General features: G+C 38.6%; 1 protein-coding gene across 9 annotated transcripts in view; it reads left to right on the plus strand.

Annotated features, from left to right (window-relative positions):
- Positions 1-24,587, plus strand: part of TNS3 (tensin 3) — a 236,062-nt gene that overhangs the window by 82,560 nt on the left and 128,915 nt on the right. For all 9 annotated transcript variants that reach the window (XM_087766109.1, XM_087766116.1, XM_087766131.1 and 6 more), the window contains 2 exons: positions 14,590-14,628; positions 22,227-22,268. In XM_087766109.1, coding sequence (XP_087622235.1) covers positions 14,590-14,628; positions 22,227-22,268 — 81 coding nt within the window. The remainder of the gene's footprint in view (positions 1-14,589; positions 14,629-22,226; positions 22,269-24,587) is intronic.

Below are 24,587 nucleotides of genomic sequence, written 5' to 3' on the forward strand. Positions count from 1 at the left end.
TCTTGTATGGCCTCAGTCCGTGCTTGTTTAACTTGGAAACTTTTCTGTATGGCTGTTTCTTCAGATGTACGTATCTAATTAGTGTTCCCTGGGGTTTCTGAGGCTACAGCATGTCTAATGCCCCAGGGCTTTGCTCTGGATTTCGCTCTGGGAACTTGAGTCCCCTTTGTTTTGTAGCTTTGTCTCAGGGCATGTGTCACTGCATATGATGTAGGAATACTTGTTTGTCCTACCACAAGGCTTTCACTTAGCTCTCTGTCCTGGGATACCATTTTTTCCATCTTGTACTTTTACTCTGTCAGTTAGGTATGTGGTATAGAGCTGGGGCATTGAAAGGCATCATCTCCTGACTCTAGCCAAACTTTGTTCTTTGAAGTCTGGGAATTTTGAAAACCAGTTTCTATCTCCTTTCCTGTGGGAAGACTGAAAGTGGGAGGGGGAACCTCTTCACCATATTTTCTTGACCTGTTTCTTGTATGCTGATTCTCCCTTTTGAGAACTGACTGATTTTATGAAGTTTGTAAGTAAATGCTTAAATTCTCTTACAATCAGTAAGCTTAAGTATTTGCTGAAGTCTTTTGCTGAATCAGGTGTGATCAGCTTTATGCCTTTGCCTGGCGAAGATTGCATGTATCCTTAATTCAATCTGGAGGATATTTTTGCTATGCTTAAGCCAAAAAGACATTTTCTTTACAGTTTCATTCTTTGCTAGTCTGAAATGATGTTTCAAAGAAACCAATATCCTAGGCAGATGGCTCTATGGCTTTTTCCAGTTCCAGTAAAATTGATTTATTTATATATGGGTTTTATTCAGCACACTTCCTTCTTCACCTTTCAAGAAGCTGTCTTAGGCATCTCAGTGGAGTGCAGATTTAATCAAAGCTTCAGAATTTTGTATTAAGGGTCTAAAATCCTTGTTTAGGCTCATTTCCTGAGCTGTAGTGTACCACTGGAATGCTGGTGAAAGTAGAAAAACGATTTATTACTTTCAAGTTCTGTAGTTTATGTTTTGTAGAGAAAGAACAGATTTATAATATGTTCTTAGCATTTTATCCTTTATAAAGCCACCAAAATTGTTTTAATGATAGAAGGTATAAACTCTGATGTGACACTTTGTCCTGCTACTTTTCTCAAAGGCCATATTTTTTCTAATTCTTTTTTTCTAGGCATTTATATCTGAGAAAATGTAATTCTTGCCTTGACCTTGCTGTTCCTTTTTCTTTAAACTGTTTAAGCTGTTGCTGATTGAAGAGGATTGAAAGAAGGCTTCCCACTGCCCCCAAATCCATAGTCCCTTGTGATATGCTAACCTTTTTTGTTCTTAGTCTTTTTAACAGTCTAGGAAATATGAACATGATTACAGAAAAATGCATAGAAATAAACAAAAATTTAACTTGAATTACTGTAAAAAACGTGACTAGCAGCACTATAGAAGGGAGAGTGACAGTAATCACAGCAATAAAAAATAGTAAGGAATGATAATTGGTTTTGGTCCTGGGTTGTGTATTCAACTTGTATTGTGAAAATAATGAACTTCCTATCTGCCTATCAGTATATATCTGTATATATACGGTGACTAACATTGGTCAGCTATTTTCAGTTCTGAGATTTAAAGCGCAAGCTGTATTGGCTTTCAAAAGGCTCTACTGACTTTTGTCACTTGGGTACTTCTTGGACTGGTTTGTGAATAAACCTTGTGCTTAGTAAGGGCAGCCTTGTTAAGGTTGTAAGGCTGGGCTCTGGCTCTTGCAGTGGACGGGCATGAAGGCAGATACCTCTACCCTCTGAAGAGAATCAGTGGCCCTTGGCAGTCCAGTGGGGCAGATACTTAGGAGAGAAACATATGATGCACTGCCATATGACAGTTTCTCTTGTGTGTTTTTGGAGCAAGAACGGAAGAGCTTTCTCCCTTTTGTGTAAGGTTGAGGAAAAGAGATGGCATATATTTTGTCATCCTTGCCAAGATTTCCAAAGCAAGTCATGTGGACTATGGCTTCATTCACCTTCCTGAAATTTAGTTTAGACTCCTGAAATGATGTCTAATGTAATTGTTCCCACCAAGTGGCTGACAGATATACATGCTCATATGCGTTTGTAACATACACACACATGCAAACAAGGCAACTATGTGACGTATTCCTTTTTTTTTTTTCCCCCAGTCTGGCTTCTCTATAAACAGAGGTCTGATGTAATGCACTGTAACTCATTGTAACTGAAATGTCCCTTGAACTTCATCAGAAATTCACCATTATCTGAATTTAACATTAGTGCACCCTGGTCCATCTTTTAAACAGCTCAATTAACTGTTCAGAATTGAGTTATGGACAATGCATTCTTGTTAGTCATATAATAACCAAACCTGTATTTCATTTGTGGATTAGTTTCATGTACTACATGTACTACTACTACTTGTGTAAATAAAGTCCAGATGAAAAAAAACCCAACCAAAACCACCACCCCCAACCCAAATATTCTACCTCTAGTCCTGCTTCATCTTAAGAATATTGAGTCTAATTTTTGTTTTGTACATCTTCCTCTCTGCTTCTGTTTTTACTTTTATGCCTCCTGTATCAGGAGTTTAGTTTAAATCCCAATCTCAGTTGTGCACATTTGGCTTCCTTTGATTTTTTTTTTTTTTTTTAAACAGAAAGTCTTCTTTCAAATCTTTTGTAAAAAGTTCTTCACTTCTAACTCCTCTGTATTGTGCTGAAGTTTTGTGAGCAGAAAGGTGGTGACTTCTCACTCTGTGTGCAATGCATAGTATGTCCTGATTGCAGGACACTACTTATTGTTCATTGCTGAAGAGTAAAGTACGTAAAGGAGCACCTCTCTAGACTTCCATTAGCATTATAAGAAAGAATTTTGACTTGTAGTCCCAGGCAAGGGGACTGAAAAAAAAAAAATTAACTGAATTTAATGTAAGTGCACCCTGTTCCATCTTGTTAGATTACTAGTTCCATTAAGACTGTGAAACTAGGGAAGAGACTGACAGCAGAAGCGAGTAAGCAAGGGGGCTGGACTCTTCAGAGTAGTGGTGAGGCACTTTCTCTTCAAATTAAAAAAAAAAAAAAAAAAAAAGTCATTGAGGTTTCCAAGGTTACAGTATTCCGGCTAATGTCTGATATCTGCTGCTTCTTTGATTACTGCACTGAAACTGGTGTGAAAGGTGGCCCAGTATGTTCACAGTGATACTTGGTTAGTTTGGAAAGGGAAGCAACTATATCTTGGATGTTATAATTTCTCAAACGATTGCCAATGTTCTCTCTTTTTTTATGGTTATAATTATTTATTTGTTTTCTATCTGATTTGTATGCTGCATCAGCTTGCTATTGAGGGAATTCAGCATGTGTATTCAAAAGGGTGGAAAGAATTCCTCTTTGAATGTTCAAAACAATACAAAATCAGAGCAGAAGCCCGATTTGCAAGATGTCAAAATGTGTATTACTTTTTAAAGAGATGGCTGCTACTTTGGTAGTGAAAGTTTAAGCATAGTGTTTCTCTTGAACTTTCTAACCTTGTTTCATACTTACACTCAGTTGCATTTCAAGCACTACAGATAATGTGTCAATGTTTCTCAGAAAAATAATGGCAGTTTTGGGGAAAGAGACACAAACAGAATACCACAAACTTTTTACCTGAATGCCCAGGGTTTGTCAGTCATTACATTGTTATTTTTAAGTGATTTTGAAGTAAAGCTCTTAGTTTCAAAAATAATTGAGCAACCAGGAAAAGATTTGCTTTGCTGAGATCAGCAAAATACTGTCAACTTTTACACCTTAGTTAATGTGGCACTGTTGAAAGTGTAGATGAAAACCATCACGACCAGCAGTGGACCAAATAGTGGCGACTTTGCTTCTCAAATGGGTTCACGTGAGTTTGATTTTGGTTTTGTTTTTTATTTCAGTATGGGTTTTCCTTAACCCTTTCAGATTTGCGCAGAGGGAATCAAGGACTTAAAGGAAAACTTGTGTCATGTTGTTTCCAGGAGACAACTGTGTGAATGAACCTCTGTGGTTCACACATTTTTGTGGGAATCCATAAATCCAAACACATTCAATAAGGCTGAAGACTTCAAGGATTTTTTCTTTTTTTTCTTCATAGGCAGTGTTTAGCATGTTATATTACGATGCATGCAACCCTTTTAGTGCTACCTGGCATTGGGCTAGAATGAAAATGTTTGCAGTTGAAGTCCAAGGGATTACTGTATGAGTTTTGTAACTGACATATTGTCGTGGTTTAACCCCAGCCAGCAACTAAGCACCACGCAGCCGCTCGCTCACTCCCCCCTGGTGGGATGGGGGAGAGAATCGGATGAGTAACAGTGAGAAAACTCATGGGTTGAGATAAAGACAGTTTAATGGGTAAAGCAAAAGCCATGTGCGCAAGCAAAGCAAAAGCAAGGAATTCATTCACTACTTCCCATGGGCAGGCAGGTGTTCAGCCATCTCCAGGAAAGCAGGGCTCCATCACGCGTAACGGTTACTTGGGAAGACAAACGCCATCACGCCCAATGTTCCCCCCTTCCTTCTTCTTCCCCCAGCTTATATACTGAGCATGACGTCATAAGGTATGGAATAGCCCTTTGGCCAGTCTGGGTCAGCTGTCCTAGCTATGCTCCCTCCCAGCTTCTTATGCACCTGGCAGAGCACGAGAAGCTGAAAAGTCCTTGACTAGTGTAAACTCTGCTCAGCAAGAACCAAAACATCAGTGTGTTATCAACATTATTCTCATCCTAAATCCAAAACACAGCGCTCTACCAGCTACTAAGAAGAAAACTAACTCTATCCCAGCTGAAACCAGGACACATATGCAGCTCAAAGGGGTCTTCTGATTGTACCCAGAAGCAGTATTTTGCAGATCCTCCTGTCTGCAAAATATTTTGCCCTCTTTTAGATATAATATCACTGCAATGAACTGTATAATGAATAAACCTTCAGATTCAACCAGAACTGTATGCTATTGAGGGACACGAGGACTTGACATTGCTTTCTATGGGCATAAACCTTGCATTGTTTAAGCAGCAGAAGTGCTGTGCTGGAGCGTTGTGTATTTGGCAGTTAATTTGCTGGGGCTTTCCAAAAATGAAAAAGTATGTTAAAGTATGCTAGTGTTTTAGATAAGAACTCTCATTTAGACTTACTGTTTCAGATAGCTGGCTATGTTGTGCAAGACCCAGCTGGTACATGTACAACTTCAAGGTTTGTTTGTTTCCTTGCTGATCTTCTTTTAAAAATAAATCTAGCTGTTGGCAAGGGGAAAAGAGGATAAGATGATGTTAGTAAGGGAAGGAAACAAAACAATTTGTGGTTTTCTTTGTTCACCACCAAAATATGGATAGGTTACATTTTCATGACAGATGTGAACTTTCCACTGGAAAATCTTTAGGATGTTTTAGGAGAGTTGGGTTTTTTTTGTTTGTTTTCTTCCTCCCATGCCCTGTCCTGTTTTGGCTGATTTTGGGAAGGATCTCTTTACTGATCCAGTTAGTTTATGGATATCTCTGATCCTTTCTGTATAGATACAGGAGATCTCACACAGGCTTGCAATGTAACTTTTTTTTTTTTTTGAGAGAGGTAGAAAGGCATTGGTCAGTCTTTTAAAGTGGGGTCAAAGAACCTGGGAATGATGCATTTTACATTGCTGCTGCTTGGAATGCTCCCTTAGTGTCAAGGACTATTATGGAACCAGAATTGTCTCAACATTGCTGTTATACCGCCATGCGTCTTAATCTCGTCCTTGGGATTGTATCGAAACCTCCCCCGACATTGGATCGGGACGCTTAGGTCACATTGTATAGCTCATGCCACATTCATTTCTGGGAAATGGGCATTAAGTAGCTTACAAGAATACACTACTCCTTTCTTTGTGAGTTACTGTTATAGAAAGTTGTTTACCCTTACTGTATATGATGCTCTTAGCTTTTACACAAGAGGCATTGCTTTTGCGCTGTTACAGCTAAAGGCAATAGCAACATCTTGAAGAGTACTCTGAACATCAACAGTGGCTGTAATTGGGTAGCAGGCAAAATGGCCCAATGATGTATGGCATTTTGCACCATTGCTCTGTGATGCTATGTTGCTTTTGCTGGGGGTTTTGGTGAAGAGTGCATACTCCTAGAAACTGGTTGAATTCCCTCTCGCAATATTGCATCTCAAAAAGTTGGAGCCACCCCAGCCTTAGATTGCAAGGAGTTTCCGTACTGACTTGATGGAAGAATGGAAACTGAGTTATAGACATCATCATGAATAACCACAATTTTGTGGAAATATAGAATGAAAAAGAGTACTATGTGTTTTGAAGGTTATGAGCTCCATCCCAGAAGAAGTCCTGAATGTTTTGTACCAGTGAGCTGAAATACCTAAGCTTTGTTAGAATTTGCTTTTACTGCTTCTGTGTGATAACACAGCATTTCATAGTTTTTCTAGTAATTATTTCTAAAAGACTGCTTTCCTTGTCTTGTCTGTCTTGCTGAAGAAAACTTTTAAAATACCTCTCACAATTAAAGCATAATAAAGCAAATTCAGTCTTAGTGAAAGCTGTCCATTTGGGAGAGCTAGTTTTGATGATAAAAAAATACGTATTTTAAGTCTGTCATAGGGAGAGCGTTCTGTACCCTTTTGTTGCGTTATCTCTTTTCTAAATAGCTGGAAAATCAAATTTGGAATATACACGTTTAAGACTTCGTTTTAATATATTTTGAGAGGAGGGAAATTTGTTAAAATGACTAGAGGGCTACGAAAGTCAAGATTGTGGTATAAGAAAATCAGAAGTACGGTCATAAAATTCAGGTGCTTCCAGTGCCTTCATGTTGGCCTCCAACAAAGTGCGCTCAACCTCAAAAATGGGCAAACTGGGGCCTTGTAGAGGGACTGCTTTACAACACGAGAATACATTTTGGTGGGAAAGTGGAAGGTTCCTCCTTGGTTTGCAACCCTTTAGGCTATTTTGGCCTCCTTTGGCTTGCTGAGCAGTGTACTCCAACAGTTTTTTCCAAAGGATTTCTGTAAACTTCCTGCTGGAGAGGTCACTTTGCCTCTGACATGACTTTTGCAGACCTTCTGTCACGAACTGAAACCAGGCCTGTGCTAAATTGCCATACGTATCTTTGGATTACCTGATTCAAAAGAGGTATCTTTCCTTCTTGTGATGTAACGCATTTGTGCATTAAACTGGCCTTAGTGAGATGCAGAGAGTCATCCTGCAGATGGATGGTTTTCAACTTGAGGGAAATAAATAAACAAAATAACCCAAACAAAAAAGCCCGAAACTCATTACTTTACCAACAAATCTGACATGTGACTTCTGCCTGCATACCTTTCTTTGATGTTGAGTAGAAAAGACTGGCATTGCTGCCTTCTGGAGCCCTCCTCTTCTACCACATTTCCCTATTCTCTGTAACACATATTAAGAAAAAAAATCGCCCCCCTTATTTTAACCTAAGTTTATTGTTTAACTATTGCTTTCATGTTATCTTTAATACTTTCATTTGATGGGCATTTATCTGTCCCAGATGTTAGAGGCACACTGGAAGCAGTGAAACCTGTGGGCTGAGCAGTGACCTCTGCAGTTTGTTGTGACAAAGCTCCTGTCTCCTCCTCCTAAAACTTCTGATACTTCTGTGTGGTGCCATTTGTGACCACAGGAACCATAATCACCATTCCTCAGGTGTTGGAAGCAGCCTGAAACTCTGAGAAATCACACCAACATATATGTTAAAGGTGCAAAATTTTGAGGTACAGCAGGTCTGGTGCACTGCTTGTTTCCACTCAAGAAAATCCAATCCATGCTGGTAGTTTGTTCCTTTGGGAGAGGAAAATGTCTGGAGAACTGTATCCCCATTGCTTGCTAGGGCCCTCCCTGTCTGGTAATTTTGCAAGATTTGTTTTACTTTGCAAATGAAGCATGTTTTCTCATGGGGATTATACCAAAATAAATAGGCCTGGAATCCTGAAAGGATAACATAGTTCACTGAGGAATGTGTACCTAATTAAGCTTGGAGAAGTCAGATCTGATACAAAGAAAGCAGAAGTCAAGTCTCTCAAAGATGTATGTAATTGCCAAAATTGGGATTTTTTTTTTTAACTGTTCTTTAAAGAAGCAGCAAAATGAGACATTTTGAGCAAAGATACTATGTTTTTGCACTCATTTAGCATCAAATCATTTCAACCTGCTTTATGAACCTGTGGTTAAACAGATTGACTCAGGAGGGACAGTAGCTAGCATTCCATTTACAGTTAAGATTGGCAAACTAAACCACAGTGCAGAGGGCTAGTGCAAAGTCCAGTAAAAATCTAGTTTTAGGATCTTGGTTCCTGCTGGCTGATTTACCCCCTGTTAGCAACACCCAAGTTCTGAGTTTCTTGTCCTTTGCTTCTGAACTCTTTAGAAGCAAATCCAGTGATCTGATAAAGGACAATATTTAATCTCTGGTTACTGGTTTACAGTTATCATGAGAAACTCATCCATTTTTGATTCTAGGAATCTTCTGTTTCATTGGAGTTTTGAAGAAGTTCTTCTATTTTATCCTTTTTCTGAATAACCTATGTATCACTTGTCTTGCCCTGTATGTGTTCTTCGGAGAGTTGGAGAAAAACTTTCACAACGTACGTCAGGACTGTGACTTGGCAAGATCAAATATCACAGCATGGAAGAAAGCCAGACTTTGAGGTGGCAAAGATATGTGAACAATACATTTTTGTATCTTGGGATAACTGCATTCCTAGTTACTTGTGAAAAGTTTCTTTTCCTTCAGCGACTTCGTTTGAAACAGCTTTGTTGCTTTGTCTTGGGAAATGGGGATTTGCTAAATTTTGAAATCCCTCCTGAAGGTACGTAACTGTGCGTTTCAGGTGCTAATTTCAGACTTTGTTTCATAAGGCGTAATCCCAAGTAGACAGAAGGGAGTTGTGCATGGGTCAGGACTGTAGGAACACGGCTTAGATGTTACAGTACTCCGTTACTCATATGTTTTTTCCAAGAAACTCATGGAGAGTTTCTCAAGCTTCAGCTGATCCTTTTTACACCTTGATGAGGTGCATAATGTAGTGTTAGCGTTACTTCAGCAAATAAAAAATACCGAAGCTGAGAAATTAATAAAATGGCGCTAAAATGTCACTGTTGGAATTTGGTTTTGAATTTAGAGAGCTTCTGGCTGTGTTTGTTCTGTCTTTCCCTGTAGCAACTTTATCAGAGAACGAGGTGAGAGAAAAAATGTAATGTGTTAGGAAGCTTTTCTGATGTTACTTGGTTTCTGCTTGCTGCATGATAGCATTATATATGAATAAATCTTTGCATTTTATTGATAGTCATGAGCCAAGCCCATTAGCAGTTTCTCAACTGTAGTTGTCTTTGCAATTTACAATGCAATTTTTTTGTTTGCTTCTTCCAAACTTAATTCAAAACTGCTTTATGCTAAACAAAGTAGGAGGGTGGTTTCCATAGGGCAGAAGAGTTTGCTGTTCTGAAGTGAGAGTGGAAATGGTGTATAACTGCACCGAATCTCAGTGCTGATTTTACTGTATCTGTTCTCTTTTTTTCTTTTTGGAAACACAATTATATCTTGTTTATTAAAATATTATAGTGACTGCAAAGTGCTTGTTCAGTTTCTGTGGTGTTTGGTAAGTCTTCCTTTAAGGCTGCTGTTTTCAATGTGTCCAAAAATGCTTCATTTGAAGAGAAAAATTCAGTGGGTTTCGGGCACACTTTAGAGCTGTTCTGTCTGGCATGAAGTGCTGAGGATACCTGATATCTCCAGGAGAAAAGTCTGAGTTAGATGCTAATATCACACAACTGGAGATGTTCTATTTAAAAAAAAAAAAAAAGTGTATTACGATTGTAGCTTTTTAATCCCAAGTTAATATCCCAATAATATCCCTTTTTATTTTAGAATTTGGATTTACATTTTTAATTTTGTCATGTAACAAGTTGTGTCTTTGAGACCACAGAGTTATTTGAAGATATACTGCACTCAATGTCCTTTAGTTTGTTTCCTTAGTGAGTAAGGGGATTTATGATTTGCGTGTTTTGGGGCATGGGTTGGAGAAGGAAGATGACAGGCATGTCAAAAGAAGAAAACTAAGCAGAGAAATTTCGTATGTTTTCAAGACTTACCTCTAAAGCTGCAGATTTAAATAAATAGATAAGTGTGTGTGTGTGTATATATATATATATAAAAAGACACATATTAAATATTTCCATGAGCTTACCACTGGGGCTCCTGACAGTCATTTATGCAACAGTCACAAGGTCTCCTAACATCACTGTAATTTTACATTATTTGGAGGATGTCAGTGGCTTCATTTTGCTGCTCTTTTCACCCTTTCTCATCAATTTTGTAACATGATTAGTAGTGAACTAGAATGAACAGATTTTTTAGGAGGTCAGGTGTATATTTGGTGAAGATTCCTCCCCTTGCACATCATTTGTGTTACACATAACCTGTGGCAGGCATGCCAGTATTTCTTACTTGATAAAACTGTAGCTTGGAAGAAAGTGATTCATTATAGCCAAATGATTAAATTGCTTTTGCAAAAGCAATATAATAGTGTTTGAGATTTGGACTTTGAAATGCACCTTTGGTAATAACTGGCTCATTCTTTGAAGATGGTTCTTCCTCTGAAAGATCACCTACTTCTTGCAAAAAGAAAATAAAAACTAAGGAGGATAAAAATGAAAGACGCATCTGGGAGTGGAAAAAAGCATTTAAATGTAAATACTGGATATCCCAGCAAATGACCTGTAGTGCAACAGTGGGGGGCACTGTTGTGTCTGTGTTACAGCAAGTGGGGACAGATTTTATTTCCTTAGTGCCAGATACCCTGCCGTTTGTTGACATTTTTTTCTTGTTTGAGTTAACATTTATCTCATGTTGGTCGGTTACTCATTAACTGATGTGACTGCTGTTACAGTCGTATGAAGGAAAATTATCCGCAGATTCCTTGGAGTCAGAATTCTTCATCAAAGTAATTACTTTAAATCTTTTTCCATCAATACGGGACTCTTTCAAACTAAGGCTCAGTTCAGGAAGTATCACACCAGGGAAGTGTTTCCATATTAACTGTGTGTGCAAGAAGGAGGTAGTTTGTCTTTCAAGTATTTGCTTGGTTATTTGTGGGTAGACTAATGTGTCTATATGCATGTGTGTGTATGCACCGGGCACTGAATAGGTAATTATTTTTGAAAATCAGGCAAGGCATTCCCATATTCTGGTATTGCTTGTTAATACGTGAATGTGCAGAAGTACAGAAGCTAAATGCACCTTGGTTGTGTGGAACTATGAAATATTACAGTAATGCATATCCAGTATATTTCTTACAAGAATAAAGATACTATTGAAAGCTGACAAAGCAGGTGATTGCCAATGTCTTTTTTAAGATTAGCTGTAGCTTCAGTGGGGGGTCAGAAAAGTCTTTCTGAAGTTTATTGTTTCGTGCAGTTGGTACAGTGTATGTAACTTTTAAAACAACAAATGAGGCATTTATACTCCATTTTCTATCTCTGCATTAATACTGGATTGAAGTCCTGCAATCTTGCTTTCCAGCTCTATACTTTTTCTCTAAATGCTGATTTTTTATTATTTTTTTTTAGCACATCTCAGACCTTTGCAAACCAGGAAAAAGAGTTGGAGCCACTCACATATCCTCAACTTAGGTTGTCTAGACCTTGTGATAGCCTCTCTGTTATCTGCGAACACGTCAGCTCTTTTGCTTTCAACCTGTCTCTGGATTAACAGTGGAAGAATTTGCTGCAACTGCTCATGAGAACTGAAGTTGGGATACATAGAGATCTTGACTATTTTGCTTCACCTGGGAAGAAATATGCTATTTGTGTATATGGAGTCAGAAGAAAAAAAGTCAGTGTGCCTTGGGTGATTCAGTGTGTCTTGCATTGAGTTTTGTAGCTCGAAAACCGTGCATCCAAGTCTTTGGCTGTGCGATGCATTTTGCGTGCTCTGCAGTTTAGTGACAGTTCAATATAGTGATAAGTGGCAGTGTGTAAGGGCAAAGGGATTGCTGCATACACGAGAAAGGGTATTACGTGATTCCATCTAACATGGGTGTTGATCTTTGTAAAAAGAGAGTGCAAAAGACACAAAACCAGGAGAAGATGGAGCTTATCTGTAAAGTCAGGTTGCTATATATAGCTGTTGTAGGTATAGTGAAGCTCAGAGAAGAAAAAATCAAGCAAATGTTACCCGTAACGTTAGCTCTCATCTTCCTACAGCCCTGAGTCTGTGTAGTTGCCTGAATAAGATGGCACAGATCTGCCAAAAAAGATCCGTAATTCTCTGCTGCAGTTCTTTTCCAGTGGATGTCCCCAGTGCTTTTGTGTCAGAATAAAGGGGATTTTTCTTTTTCTTAGGCAGTGAGTCAGCTGTAATTATCGAGGAGGTTACAGCAGAGTTGTGTTTTGGTTAGCCAAGGGGAAAGGAGATGCTTGATTCCTCGAGGGGTTTTAACAGTGGAGGGAAGGGAGAGAGCAGAGATGATATTTATGTGCTCCAGTGACAACAATTTTACTCTGCAGTGGTTCCAATTATTAATTATGTGTGCATGTAATATTAGTTCATCTCTGCTTTTCCACTACGCTACCCAGCCAGCCTGCAGACTCCTTTGGGGTTTCCATTAATTCTTTTCTTCCTAGTGTAGGCAGTGAGAGAAAAGTAATCATTGACGTTTCAATTTTTATCTATTTTAACTTTAGGTGTTGCTAATAAAAACACTAGCAAAAACTGATTTTTTTAGTGCTTATAATAAGTGCTAAGTAATTGCATAGTCAGGACAACTGGGGACAGTCTTTCCTCCATAGATCCAGTGTTTGCTGCTCATGGTGATGGTGCAGGGTGTGCGTGGCTTCGGTTCTTCCTGCTACACTCTGCTCTGCCTCGTGGTTTGCCACTTTGGCTTGAAAGGAGAATTGGTAATTGAAGGTGTCGTAGGAAGTTTTACATGCTGTGTCAGGCAAGAGGTCACAGAGGCAGATGTTGTCTTCGCTTTCAACAATGGGAATGCTATCATGACAGCTTAGTTAACATCTTTCATGTGTTTAGTATAGGTGTTCAGTTGAATAGACTAGTGAATCATGAGCGGCAGTCATGAAATGAGCTGCAGAAATGGAGCTTATTAAGACCTTGGACTTGCAAGCCCACTGAGGAATCAGAGGGCAGCAGGCAAACCTCAAGGGTTCCTATCTGTCCTGTTTTCTTTAGGGATAGTGTGGAGATCATGAGGATGCTGGGAGCTGAAAATCAATATGCTACTTTTTTTTTTTTTCTTTTTATAAGTACTTTGTGATTTAAGAAGCGTTGAGAATCAGATATATGTCTTTTTCACAAGTAGTTATGGAGGCAAATGCCATCCCTTCCATGCTAGTGGTTAAAAGCTGCTCCTGAGAGTTAAGACTGGAGTGGGTTGTCCTGGTGTAGTCAGGTCTGTCTCTTTTTGTCTGTGCTGCTTACAGGACAGACGTTTCTTTTTGTTCTTGCAGCTTGCTCTGTTTCATGGACTGAATCTTCTTTTTATTATTCTAAGGATTATAAATGACACATCAGGCCCCTTCTGCTCAGTAACCCACTCTGTATACCATGAGTTGAGAGCTGGTAGGACAGCTCACCAACAGTTCCTGAGAGAAAACTCCACCTTTGTAGTCCAGGTGTTGTCACAGAGTTTCTGGCTCTGCTTGGCTGGCTGAGAGGCGAGTCTGTCCTGGAGAGCCGTAATTGTGAAGGTGAACATGTCAAATGAAACAGTTTTCACTGGGGTTAACCTCAAGGTGCTTGGTAAAGTGAGCATGCATGATGACTATTACTGAAGCTCAGCTGAGTGGTGTAAATTGATGAACCTATATAGAGTCTTTTGACTGTATATGTGAGGTCTGAGGGTGCCTGCTGTATGGGACTGTAGAAAGAAGCTAACACTTGCTCTCCCCTAGATCATAATGTAATCTGAGTTAGGAATGCTTTTCCTGGCTTTCTTTGTGTTTTGGTTTTTGAATATTCAAACAAGGTCGTTTGGGGTTTTTTTTGGTGTGATGTATACAGAACATGTTCTCCATAGGAAGTGTTTAACTTGGAGCCAAGCCTCTGAGATTATGTGAGTCCACAGAATATCTGGTCTGCTTGCTTTGCTCAGCCCACACCCCATGAAAAAATCCAGAACAAGGATATAAGGTATTGGGAACTGCTGAAGTTCTAGATTACTTGACAAGCAGAATACTTTATTTATTAACTAAAACTGCGATGATGGTAGAAGAATGCTGCAAAGGATGGAGAGGAGGAGAAAGCCCTCCATGTTTCCCTGCATAAGTAACCTGAGGGGGAAGGCATTACTCTTCAACCCATTTCACATGCTTACAGCATGTGAGCAGAGCACTGAGTTAGCATTGAGCTAATGCTAACTCTTCAGGGAGCTGAGCGAAAGTAATACAGCTGAGAGCAGCTGTGGACACTCAGATTCTGCACCTGGTCTGGTTGGTGCCCCTTTGACTCTGCTTGGATTTCACAGTATTTGAGGGAGCTCAATCAATGGGATTGGGTCATCTCCAAAGGAATTATCTTTTTTTCCTTAATTTATTATTATTTTTTTATTCCAGGTGGTGACACCCTGCTTTTTTCCAAGCAACTACGAACTGGTAAGTGTTTTTGGCACTACTGATATCCATCAGGTTTTAATAGGTTATAAGTTAGGTTATTCCTATAGCCTCCTAGAATCTCTTGTTATTTCAGTACTGTGCCATCACCTTTCCCCTGTGAGGGTTTTGCAAATCAAGGGTCTATTCCTGAAGCTTGTTACTGTGTCCTGTCTCATGCAGGAATCTGGTTGTTTTACTGAGCATTTTGCAAGGCTAAGGATTAACTGGGTGAAATGTTTTCTGCTGTTTAGGATTCTTCTTAAACTGGACTGGATGACCTACCTGTGATGCAGCAACCATGTGCAGTTGTTGATATTACATTATCTGCTTTTGTTTGTGTGTTTTAAATAAAACAATAAAGACACAAATTCTTTAAACATACCATGTCTCATGTCAGTTTGCAGGTAGAAATAGCGGATGATTTGTTCGGGGCCTGTTATTTTTTGTTGATGGTGGAAGAGAGGAAGTTAATCCACGCTTGCTGAGGATGATAGGAAAATGATAAGCCTTCTCTGGCTTGCGTGACTGAATTTGGTTATTTTATGTATGTTCTCTGTGTCAGCTGAGAACTCTGTGCGTTGTAGGTATGTGATGCAGCCACTGGCAATTAGGAATCCTACATCTCGCTTCTGCCTTGCTATGTGAATTGGCCAAGTCACTTTGCATATTTTTGGAAAAATACAGGTAATGATACCTAATATGAACCACAGAAGTCAAAACATGCTACAGAAGTGTTGGTTCATACTTTTCTTAATTATTATCCTGTAAAAGAAAGGCTGGAAACGTGAATCAGTGATTCATGGTATTATGAGGAATGCGAATATCAATTCGTGGGAGATCTTTCCTAATTTTGACCCAGTAATTTTATGAATTAACCCACGTCACAATCTGAGGATCCTGTATGGCATTACTGCTAAAATTATAAATAGAAAAGAAACCCTTGCTTATGTCTGCAGCTCACAGTACTAGGTGTATACTGGCAACCGCAGTTCCTACTGCTTTTGTGTTGTGCACACAACCTGAATATTGATTCTGACGTGGAAAATTTGTCATTGTGATTCATTGTGATACAGCAACCTGTGGGATATGTTACCAGTCATTACCATTAATAATTCTGGTTCAACTTGGTTTATGTGAACTGTGAACATGGAGCAGTGCTGGTGAACTGGGCCCAAGTGACTCTGCGACCTGCTGACAATTGAACAGTATGGATGGTAGAAGTGGCAGAAACTAACCTGTTTTAGTTTACTAGCACAGAAGTAGCCAGAGGTATATTCAGTCCCTGAATAAACATTTACTAGTTTTAGGTAGAAGAAAGGGTAGAATTCTATTTAAATTTCTTGCAGAGAAAGCTGTAGGTGAAATATTTTCACTACATATTGTGCAATATGTTCTTATTACTGAGAGTGAGATTGAGCAATGTGTTTTGCTTTTGATGTGAAATGTGGTGACATTTTTAGATTAGGAGTCTGCCTAGTGCACAAATAAATTTTATCTGTTTAGTGAAGAGTTTTGTTCTTCTGAAGGAGGATAATCTGTGACCATGTTAGCTGTAAGGAATTTTTTTTACAACTATGTTAAGTGTAAAATATTGAGAAGATCAAGAATAAGTAGTTGAGATGTTTAGATAATAGGGAGGGCAATACTCTACTCAAATTAACCAAAACTTCGTTGCATTGCAATTTGCTGCTGAACCATGGATTATCCCCATTCATTCCAGCCAAGGAATTCCAACCTTTTAGTTCTCACATGCATAAATGATGTATACGCCTGCTCTAAATTAGTGCTGCATATATTTAGCCAATGTAATGGTTGCCTGTATTGCTCTCCTTAATGTGGCTTATAGCAAGAACTGTAGTTAAACTCTCAGTGGCATGTTTGGAAGTCTTTGTCGGAAGACTGTTGAAGCCTGATGAAACTCACAGATGCTCCTTTTCTTCAGAATGTGGGTTTTATTGATTATTTTCAGCTAGGATGTCTGTTTCCAAAGAGGCCCTTTCTTCCCATTTCTCATGAGCCATGTATCTTGAAGCTTTGTAATGACATCAGGACCCTCATATATCAACCCAGTGCAGCTGTTAGCAGTTTCAGGTGCTAAAATATAAACCAGCTGCTGCTAAGTGTTCTAATACTACTTCATGTTGTGATGCACATTCCTCTGACAGGAGAAAGGGGGATGATGTTAGTCCAACTCTGTTAATTCAAGTCAAATGTTTAGCAAAGATGACCTATTCTGGTGCACTTCATTTTATTTCATGAAGAGGCAATGGGTTATTTGTGGCAACGGACTTTCATTGTAGAGATGTATAGCATCTCTACACCAAAGATTTTAAAAAAGAAAAAAAAAGGAAAAAATGTGCCATGGTCACCGTTGTCTTTTTTTTTTTTTTTTTTTTTATCTAAAAGCTGACTTAGCCTATACAGCAGTTCTAAAATTTGATAAAAATCAAAGATGGCAAGTCTGTTTAAACAGCCTTTTCTGGAATTGTTGGATCACATTTTGAAAGATAGACAATTAATCAGTTGATCTTATTTTTTAAAAACAACATTTTTAATTAAAAAAATATTGTTAACAAGTACACACACACTTGTCTTTTCCTCTAGTGCTGCAAAAAGAAGAGAAGGTTTAGGCCCTAACTTTAAAGCTCCAAATACGTTTCATTTAGTCTATTGCTTTAAAAGGATAAAAATAAAAGGCTCAACGAAAGGATATTCTTTTTGAGGTCATTTTTACATTCTAGGAAGTATTCTAGGACAGTTTAAGATGCTTGAAGAGGGCAGTAAGTTAGTCTCCTTTGCTGAAATTTTTTTCTCCATCCTTCATGATAGTGTATCTTTGAAAAGAATAAAGGAAATGAAACCTTAATTCCTCAGAGGTCCCTCACATATCTTGCCAAATGTCTTGCAGTAATGAAACATAGTGTGAAGGCCTGAATGTCTTAGCATACATCGATTATTATCTTAAAATTACTCCATTGGTTGAATGGTCCTTATCACTGCATGACTTGTCAGTTTTAAGGCACAGTTAAGTAGAGGTCTTTACCAGAGACATTTCTGATTTAACCTTTATAACCTTTATTCTTCCCCCCCCCGCCTTTTTTCTGCTCTTCTTCCCCCCCCCCCCCCCGCCCCTTTTTATCCAACTGGTTACAAAGGAATTCTGCATACATGTAGTGCTGCCATTTAAACATCACATTTCATAAACAGCTGCTATAATGCGGAAAGATTAAGTGGACACTTATCCACCTACTTATGTTTTATTGTAACATCACTTCAAACTGAAGTTGGTTTGGGTATTTTGCTAAGTCTCAGGTGGAAGTTTAATAATTTTGATAGAAATTGGAGAGAGGGGAGGAGTGGCAGTGGTTCTGCTTTTTTTTGTTTTGCTTAACTCTGTTTTCCTTAAGTATGCAAGCCTCTTCTCTTCAAAAGCAGAAAAAAATCAGACACTCACATTCAGGCCCCTCCTAACAAACCAAAAACCTGATTTTGAACAGTGAGTCAGACTGTGCTCTGGCTTGTCTCAAAAGAGGAGGGGAACAGAATAAAACTAATTGTAGAAGAAAAGTTGGTTTGTTTTTTTTTTTGTGGGAGTAGGTTTTTTTGTTTGGGGGGGGCGGGCAAGTGCTTTTAATTTGCTTTTTTTAGAGGAGTGGGAGAATAACTTGAAAAAATTGCTGAAGAAGCAAGTGGTGGAGTCACAAAGGCCTCATCCTGCTTGCATATCTCATTTTTGCTTGAAATCTATGGTAGTTAACATATACCTGCATGTATGTGCCAGCATTTTCTCAAAAGAAACTAAAAGTGAATTTTTGTGAAAATGTATTATGATAGAAAGAAAAACAAAAGCAAAACCCAAGTATTTATGGGGAAAGAGAGGAAGAGAACAGAAAACTTTAAGAAAACTCAGTACTCTAACAGTGTTTGAGAGAAAATTAGTCCTTTTTAGCAAAAAACCCATTCTTTTTTTCCATGGTGCCTGGCAAATGCAATCCTCCCCAGATCCTTTGGCTGAGAAAGATCAGTAGATACGACAGCATGTATTTTTATCCTTACTGCATTCATTTACTTTTTAAATGCATCTTCCCATCAAAAAAATGTGAGGTGATCTGTTGTTCCCATGGAGCACAGTCCATCTGTTTTTAATGTGAGCCTGCAAGAGATTTTTTGAGAAATCTGAGGCTGAATTACTGTTTGTGCTGTTGGGAAGGCCTGAGCGTATAGATGAAGGATTGCATTCTCCAATTTCATTTTAAGTGGGGCCTCAGTACTAGAAGACGTAAGATTGTTAACTGGGGTTAATCAGATATGGCCTCCAAATACCCTGGAGTGTGGTGACAGTGACTAAGCTGAATTAGGAACTGACATATGCAATTGTTTCTCTCTGCCAGCTGTGATTTTGGTTTCCGACTTGAATCAGTAAAATCTTTGCTGGAAAATTGCATCAAGTGGCTTTGATATGTAATAAATTCCTGTGACTTACAGCTAATTTGCTTCTGGGTTTTCCTTTTTCTTTCTTCTTTCAAGCAATAGCATGGAAATCTTATGGAAAACTAGAATACCCAGCTCTCTTATTTACAGGGACTTAGTTTTTCCCCTATTTGCTACATCCAAACTTTAGCTCACGGGACCTGAGAGATGCATACAAAGCAAGCATTATACACACATAGCAAGCATGATTTAGTGGAGGTAAAGGGCACACAAAGTCTACCAGACCTCCCCATTGCTATGATCTTTCCTGCCTCCTTTTCTCAGTCTCACGAGAGCAGTTCTGCCAGGGAGTGCTGCAGGCTGTAGCTGCCTGTCTCATGAACGTGCCTGCACATCATGGGAAGGGAAACACAACATGGCTGTGCTGTTCTCTAGTTTCTTTGCAAATGGTGGAAATATCCAGTGGAGGTTTATATTTGCCTGTTCAGTTCCTGCTTTGTCACCATCCAGAACCATAGTGCCCATGTCTCCATGTGAAGAAAACTTTAAGACTACACCAATCCAGTGCTAAACTGAGTAATACAAGGAAAAAATCCCTTTGAACTGGCAAACATTAGGCGTAAACCTCATTTATGTGTTTATTTTATATGCAATAACACAAATAGGCTGCTTAGTTGTTCTGGAAGGGTAGGTGCTGAGTTCAGCTTGTGTATGAACTTTCTGGTGAAGAGCAAAACAGGTGGCACGTTTTCCCAGGCACTCTGCTTATGGAGCCCACGAAGTCTCTTTGTACACAGACCCCCAAGTGAATCCAAAACCGGTGTTTTGTGTGTTTTGCCTTTTCCTATATGAGTCTGTTTATTTCTGCTAAGTAGCAGTGAGTGTCCTAAGACTGTGAAATAGTAGTAACTAAGGTTATAGTGATACAGGTGTTTGTCCTATATGTCACCTTTAATCTGGTGAGAACAACTTTGAAGTTTCAATCAATTTGGTGTTTCTGGGTTGAATTAATAGCACTGGTCAGTCTATATGTTAGTTCTTCTGACTGACAGGTTTGTATGTTTAACACTGTGGAGATTTGATAGCTGACAAGCTAAGTAAAGTTTTTAAACAAAAAAATAAAACAGCCTCAAAGCTTATTCTCAAGGGTTAACTATGAGCCAATCTCATATCATAAGGTTTGTGGCTAGTGCCCTGGTAAATTGTGTGAGGGTTCATTGAATTAAGTAAGGTGTTGCTACTATAATTTACATTCTGAAAATCTATAACTGTGTTTCCAGTTTTGAGATTTGCAACTCAAATGTATCTGAACTTCAGTGACCTACCAAAAAAAGAGTTGACAGCTGTATCTCTAGTTCAAAGCATCTTTCCCACAGCAGGCTTTGGAGTCAAATTTTCATTTGTACCACTACTGATGTCTGCATGGTGGAGTTGCGTGTCCATGCAAGCGTGGAGGAGTATCTATAATCTATCTTGGGCAGAGGCTGGTGTTCTTAGTTTGGGCAAACATTGTGTTCCTGTGTATGTGCTGCTTTAGCTTTTTTTTTTTTTTTTTTTTTTTTTCTTTTTTTTTTTTTTTTAACACCTTGCAAGCTGTAAGGCACTGCACAGTCTTGAAGTTGCAGGAGAATCCAGCTCTGGTCAGCAAAGCGATTCAACAGGAAGAACTGGGTTTTCATTTTATTGTCTGTGCCGTTTTAAGGTGTCTGGCTGTTTACCCAGAATCAGAAAGTAGTTTCCTGAGACTTTTTCCCTGCTTTGGGTGTGCTCTCTAAATAAGTAAGGTTCAATACTAGTTACTCTCTTACCTGTCACTTAGTCCGTATGTGGTATTGTGCCTATGAAAATTATGAATGGGAAAAACATGTTTCATCCTGCATTTTTACATGTTCCTTTCCTGCTCCTTTTATTTTATGCTTTAAATGTATAAGATAAATATTAAGTTTGATTTGCATAAGGTTTGCACTTTTCATCCTAAACTCTTGCGAAGTGTTGCAGAGTGCTGTTTGAACGGCTGTTGTTTTGTTCCAGCGGTGTCTATATTTCAGTGGTGGATACATTTCAGTGATTCCTGTTCTGTATAAACTTTGCATTCAAGATTTTCCGGGTTGTGAAATGATTTTGCATTCTGCAGAGTAAAGATGCAGATGGGGCTGTAGTGATAATGCTGTTGCTACAGCAGCAGTGTAGCTTGCTACAATTTAGCTTTAATGTCTTCTGAGCGAAACCTTGTTGATTTTTGCACAGAATTTGAAATTGTCTTTTGAAGCAATATTTTTATGCAGTTGAACATTAGGTATTGCTCTATGCACAAGGGACTCTTCGAAGACTTGCAGAGTGGGGAACACTGATGTTTGGTGCAGTCTTACCTAACCTACAGCGCTGACTTTGTTCTAGTGTTACTTAATTTTCTCATTTTGAATGTTTTTCAAGGTGAAATACTTCCCATTATAATTCCAAATGGTAAAATCCTTAATCTAGGGTATCTTTTCTTGTGAAATGCCAAATCTTGACTTTGTTGAAGTCTTAAGCAAACATTTTGAGGGTGTTTTTTACTCAGTTTTACCACTCTACTTCCCCATTACATTACCTTGATTTCATGCTGATTGTAGGCATCAATAAAAAATCATGTACTGATGGAAGATTGTACTTCTGGTGATTCATGTTAGATTTTTGTAGTAATGGATTGGCTCATTTCTTCTAAAAGGTTTATTTTAAACCTCCACAGATACAACTTAGCATGTTTTAAAGCCTTGAATAGAGATTTTACGCCGTGCTTAAAGAAAATCCTAGGTAGTTCACTTTATCAGTACCCACGCAAGCATCTGTTTTCATGAAAAAGCGTAAAATGAGAGATTGGGAAAAATGCAAAAGGGAATATGTGGTTAACAGCATACATCTCCATGTATATTGTAACTTGGGATAAGCACCCTCAGTAGCTGAGTGCTGGCTTACAAGATCTGAATACACAGGATGATAATGTAAAATCAATTTGATTTCAGCATCTGTTTGAAAGATAGTTTGGTTATTAATACTGTAGAAGGTATGTGTACTTCTGAATGATTTATTTTATTTGTTGTGTGTATATGTTAGGAGGGGATTTCTTAGAATACAGTTAAACTCTCTGGAAAATTAAAGTCAGTTTTGTTAACTTTTCTCCTTTGCAGGCTAATAACTCTGAGGCCATTAAAAATCATGTAACCAGAACTGTAAGTAATTCCATTTTATTTATTTCTTTTTCCTTTACTTGACCTGATTTATTCTCCTGTTTGTGGCTGTTCTGTGTTCCTTATTTCTAAATCAAGCAGGGGAGAAGTATTAAAATCTTCATAGACTGATTGTATTCAGAGGAGTTCAGAAATTCAAGAAGTTGTTTTTTTTTTTTCAGCAGGAAGAATATTAGTTCTTGTGTTGTGGTGAATATAGAGCTCATCTTTCAGTCTTTATTTATTCAAGTTACTGTGCCATGTTATTTACAAAACAAATTAAATGCCCCTTCCCAGCCCTTTATTATTATTGCTGCTGTAGTACTACTGGTACAAGTAGTATTAAATACATTTATTGAAGTGCAATAGAACCCAGTCTTCTAAGTGATGTAGAAATTTCTGCAAATGGGAAGTATTGCACATTTGAATACTCCTAAGTGCTATCAGGACACTTTTAGCACAATTTCTGTGAAATAAGACAAAGAAGAAAAGATTTTTTGAAGTCCTTTGCAGTTGCCTTTTATCAGAGATGCCAAGTTTCTTTGATATCTAAATAAATCATGGGAGATGCCTATAATTAACTATCTGTTAGTAGGCAACTGTGATGCAGGTATTTGATGCACTGCTGTAAAGATGAAGTTAACATTTAAAAAGGGGCAGAGGGAAGGACTTGCAGGATGCATATGGTCTTCACCAATTCATTGTTCAATTCAAGAGCAGCTCTCTATTGCAATAAATGAGCATCTCTTTCACAGTGTTAGTCTTGTGCGCATTGCATTTGTTTTGCGATGTCGTCCATGGTTCAGTGCTGCAGGCTTCTGCTGGTGCTACTCTGTGCAGGGTATGAAGAGTTCTGATCCTTGACTGCGCATATAGGCAGGAGACCTTCACAGGGGTTGCTTTTGTATGAGCAGTATAGTTTGTTTACTTGGGGTGGCAATAAATGTTTTTGTACAACTGAGGTCATCTCTGTGGTTGGATCCATGCTATTATCCACACTGTTTCAGTAAAATTATAATTATTTCTAAGTTGCTAGAATACATTTGATATTGAAACCAGCTATAATGTCTAGTGACAAGATTGTTTCTCCCTTCACTCTTCTCTTCCTTAACTAGACAAATTAACTAAAATAAAAAAATCAGAATAGAGCAAACGTCTTCGTTATCTGCATATGAATAATTGGTTTTGACAGCTGCTTCTAGTGTATTGAGCAAAATAATGAGGTACATTGTGAGGAAAATAATTGCAGATCATTTTCTATTGTTAGTTGGACGTTTTTAGCTTCATTGTGTTACATCTGAATGCTTCAGAGGGTTTTCTGTTTGTACTAGTTGCTTATTATACAAGCCAAGGTCATATGTTTTGGGTTTTTTTTTCTGTACGTGTAGCTCATGCACAGCCATTTTGCATGCAGCCTTAATGGCAAGCAATGCTTTTTCAGCTGCGCCTTTTGTCCTGTTGTAGTTTGCATTGGTTGTTATTTAACCATTAGCAAGTTTCCTGAAATTTTTGGTAGTTACTTTCCATGGACCAGTATATCCCAGGAGCAAAGGGTGAGGGGCAGGGGGTCACTGGGAAATAGAAGAAAGTTCCCAACTGAAACACAGAGGTAGGAAGAGCTATTCCTTTTTGGAAAAAAGAGGAGGTGTAAAGCTGCAAGGCCGGGAGATTCACAGTGGGGCTAGATGCAGCCATTGCCTGGATGAGGCTTTTGCAGCTCTGGTTCTGTGACCCATGACTGCAGCACACATCCCATCTGTGTAGTGCTAACGGGAGGTGCGTTCCTTGTCTTCCTGCCTTCACTTCCTTCTAAATTTGTGCCACGCTTGTTCTCCTTTTGGTGTATTAACTGATTTGCAAGAGACTACTTTAACCTGCCTGACCCTTTTTTTTCCGATCTGGGATTTCTTCTCCCTTCCTCTGTCTCCTTTGCATCTTGTTCCATGGCATCTGGTCCAGGAAAGAAAAGCTCTCTTGCTTTTTCCTAGCAATGTGACTGCTAATGGAATATTTCTAGTGTCAGTCCTTACTGCTTTATAGGGAAGCTGTGTAAACATCAACAAAGAGAGTTTGGCTTGAATTCTAGATAGTGTCAGAAGCAAAATTTTGTTAGCTTGAATCTAATGTTTTGGATAGCTCTGACGCATGGATAACACTTTCTTACTCAGGAAGTCAGAAGTGCATTTTCTTACATTTAGAGGGTTTCCTCATGCCCCTGTGGACTGGAATCTTATTTTATTCTAAATATTAACATATTAAAAACAAATAAATGAGGCTTCTTGTTTCAACTAAAGGCTGGCAGAAGTGATTCTGTCACTTTCT

The sequence above is a fragment of the Nipponia nippon genome, unplaced genomic scaffold (assembly GCF_047370975.1).
Source record: "Nipponia nippon isolate SJK-2023a ecotype South Korea unplaced genomic scaffold, ASM4737097v1 scaffold_1, whole genome shotgun sequence".
NCBI lineage: Eukaryota > Metazoa > Chordata > Aves > Pelecaniformes > Threskiornithidae > Nipponia > Nipponia nippon.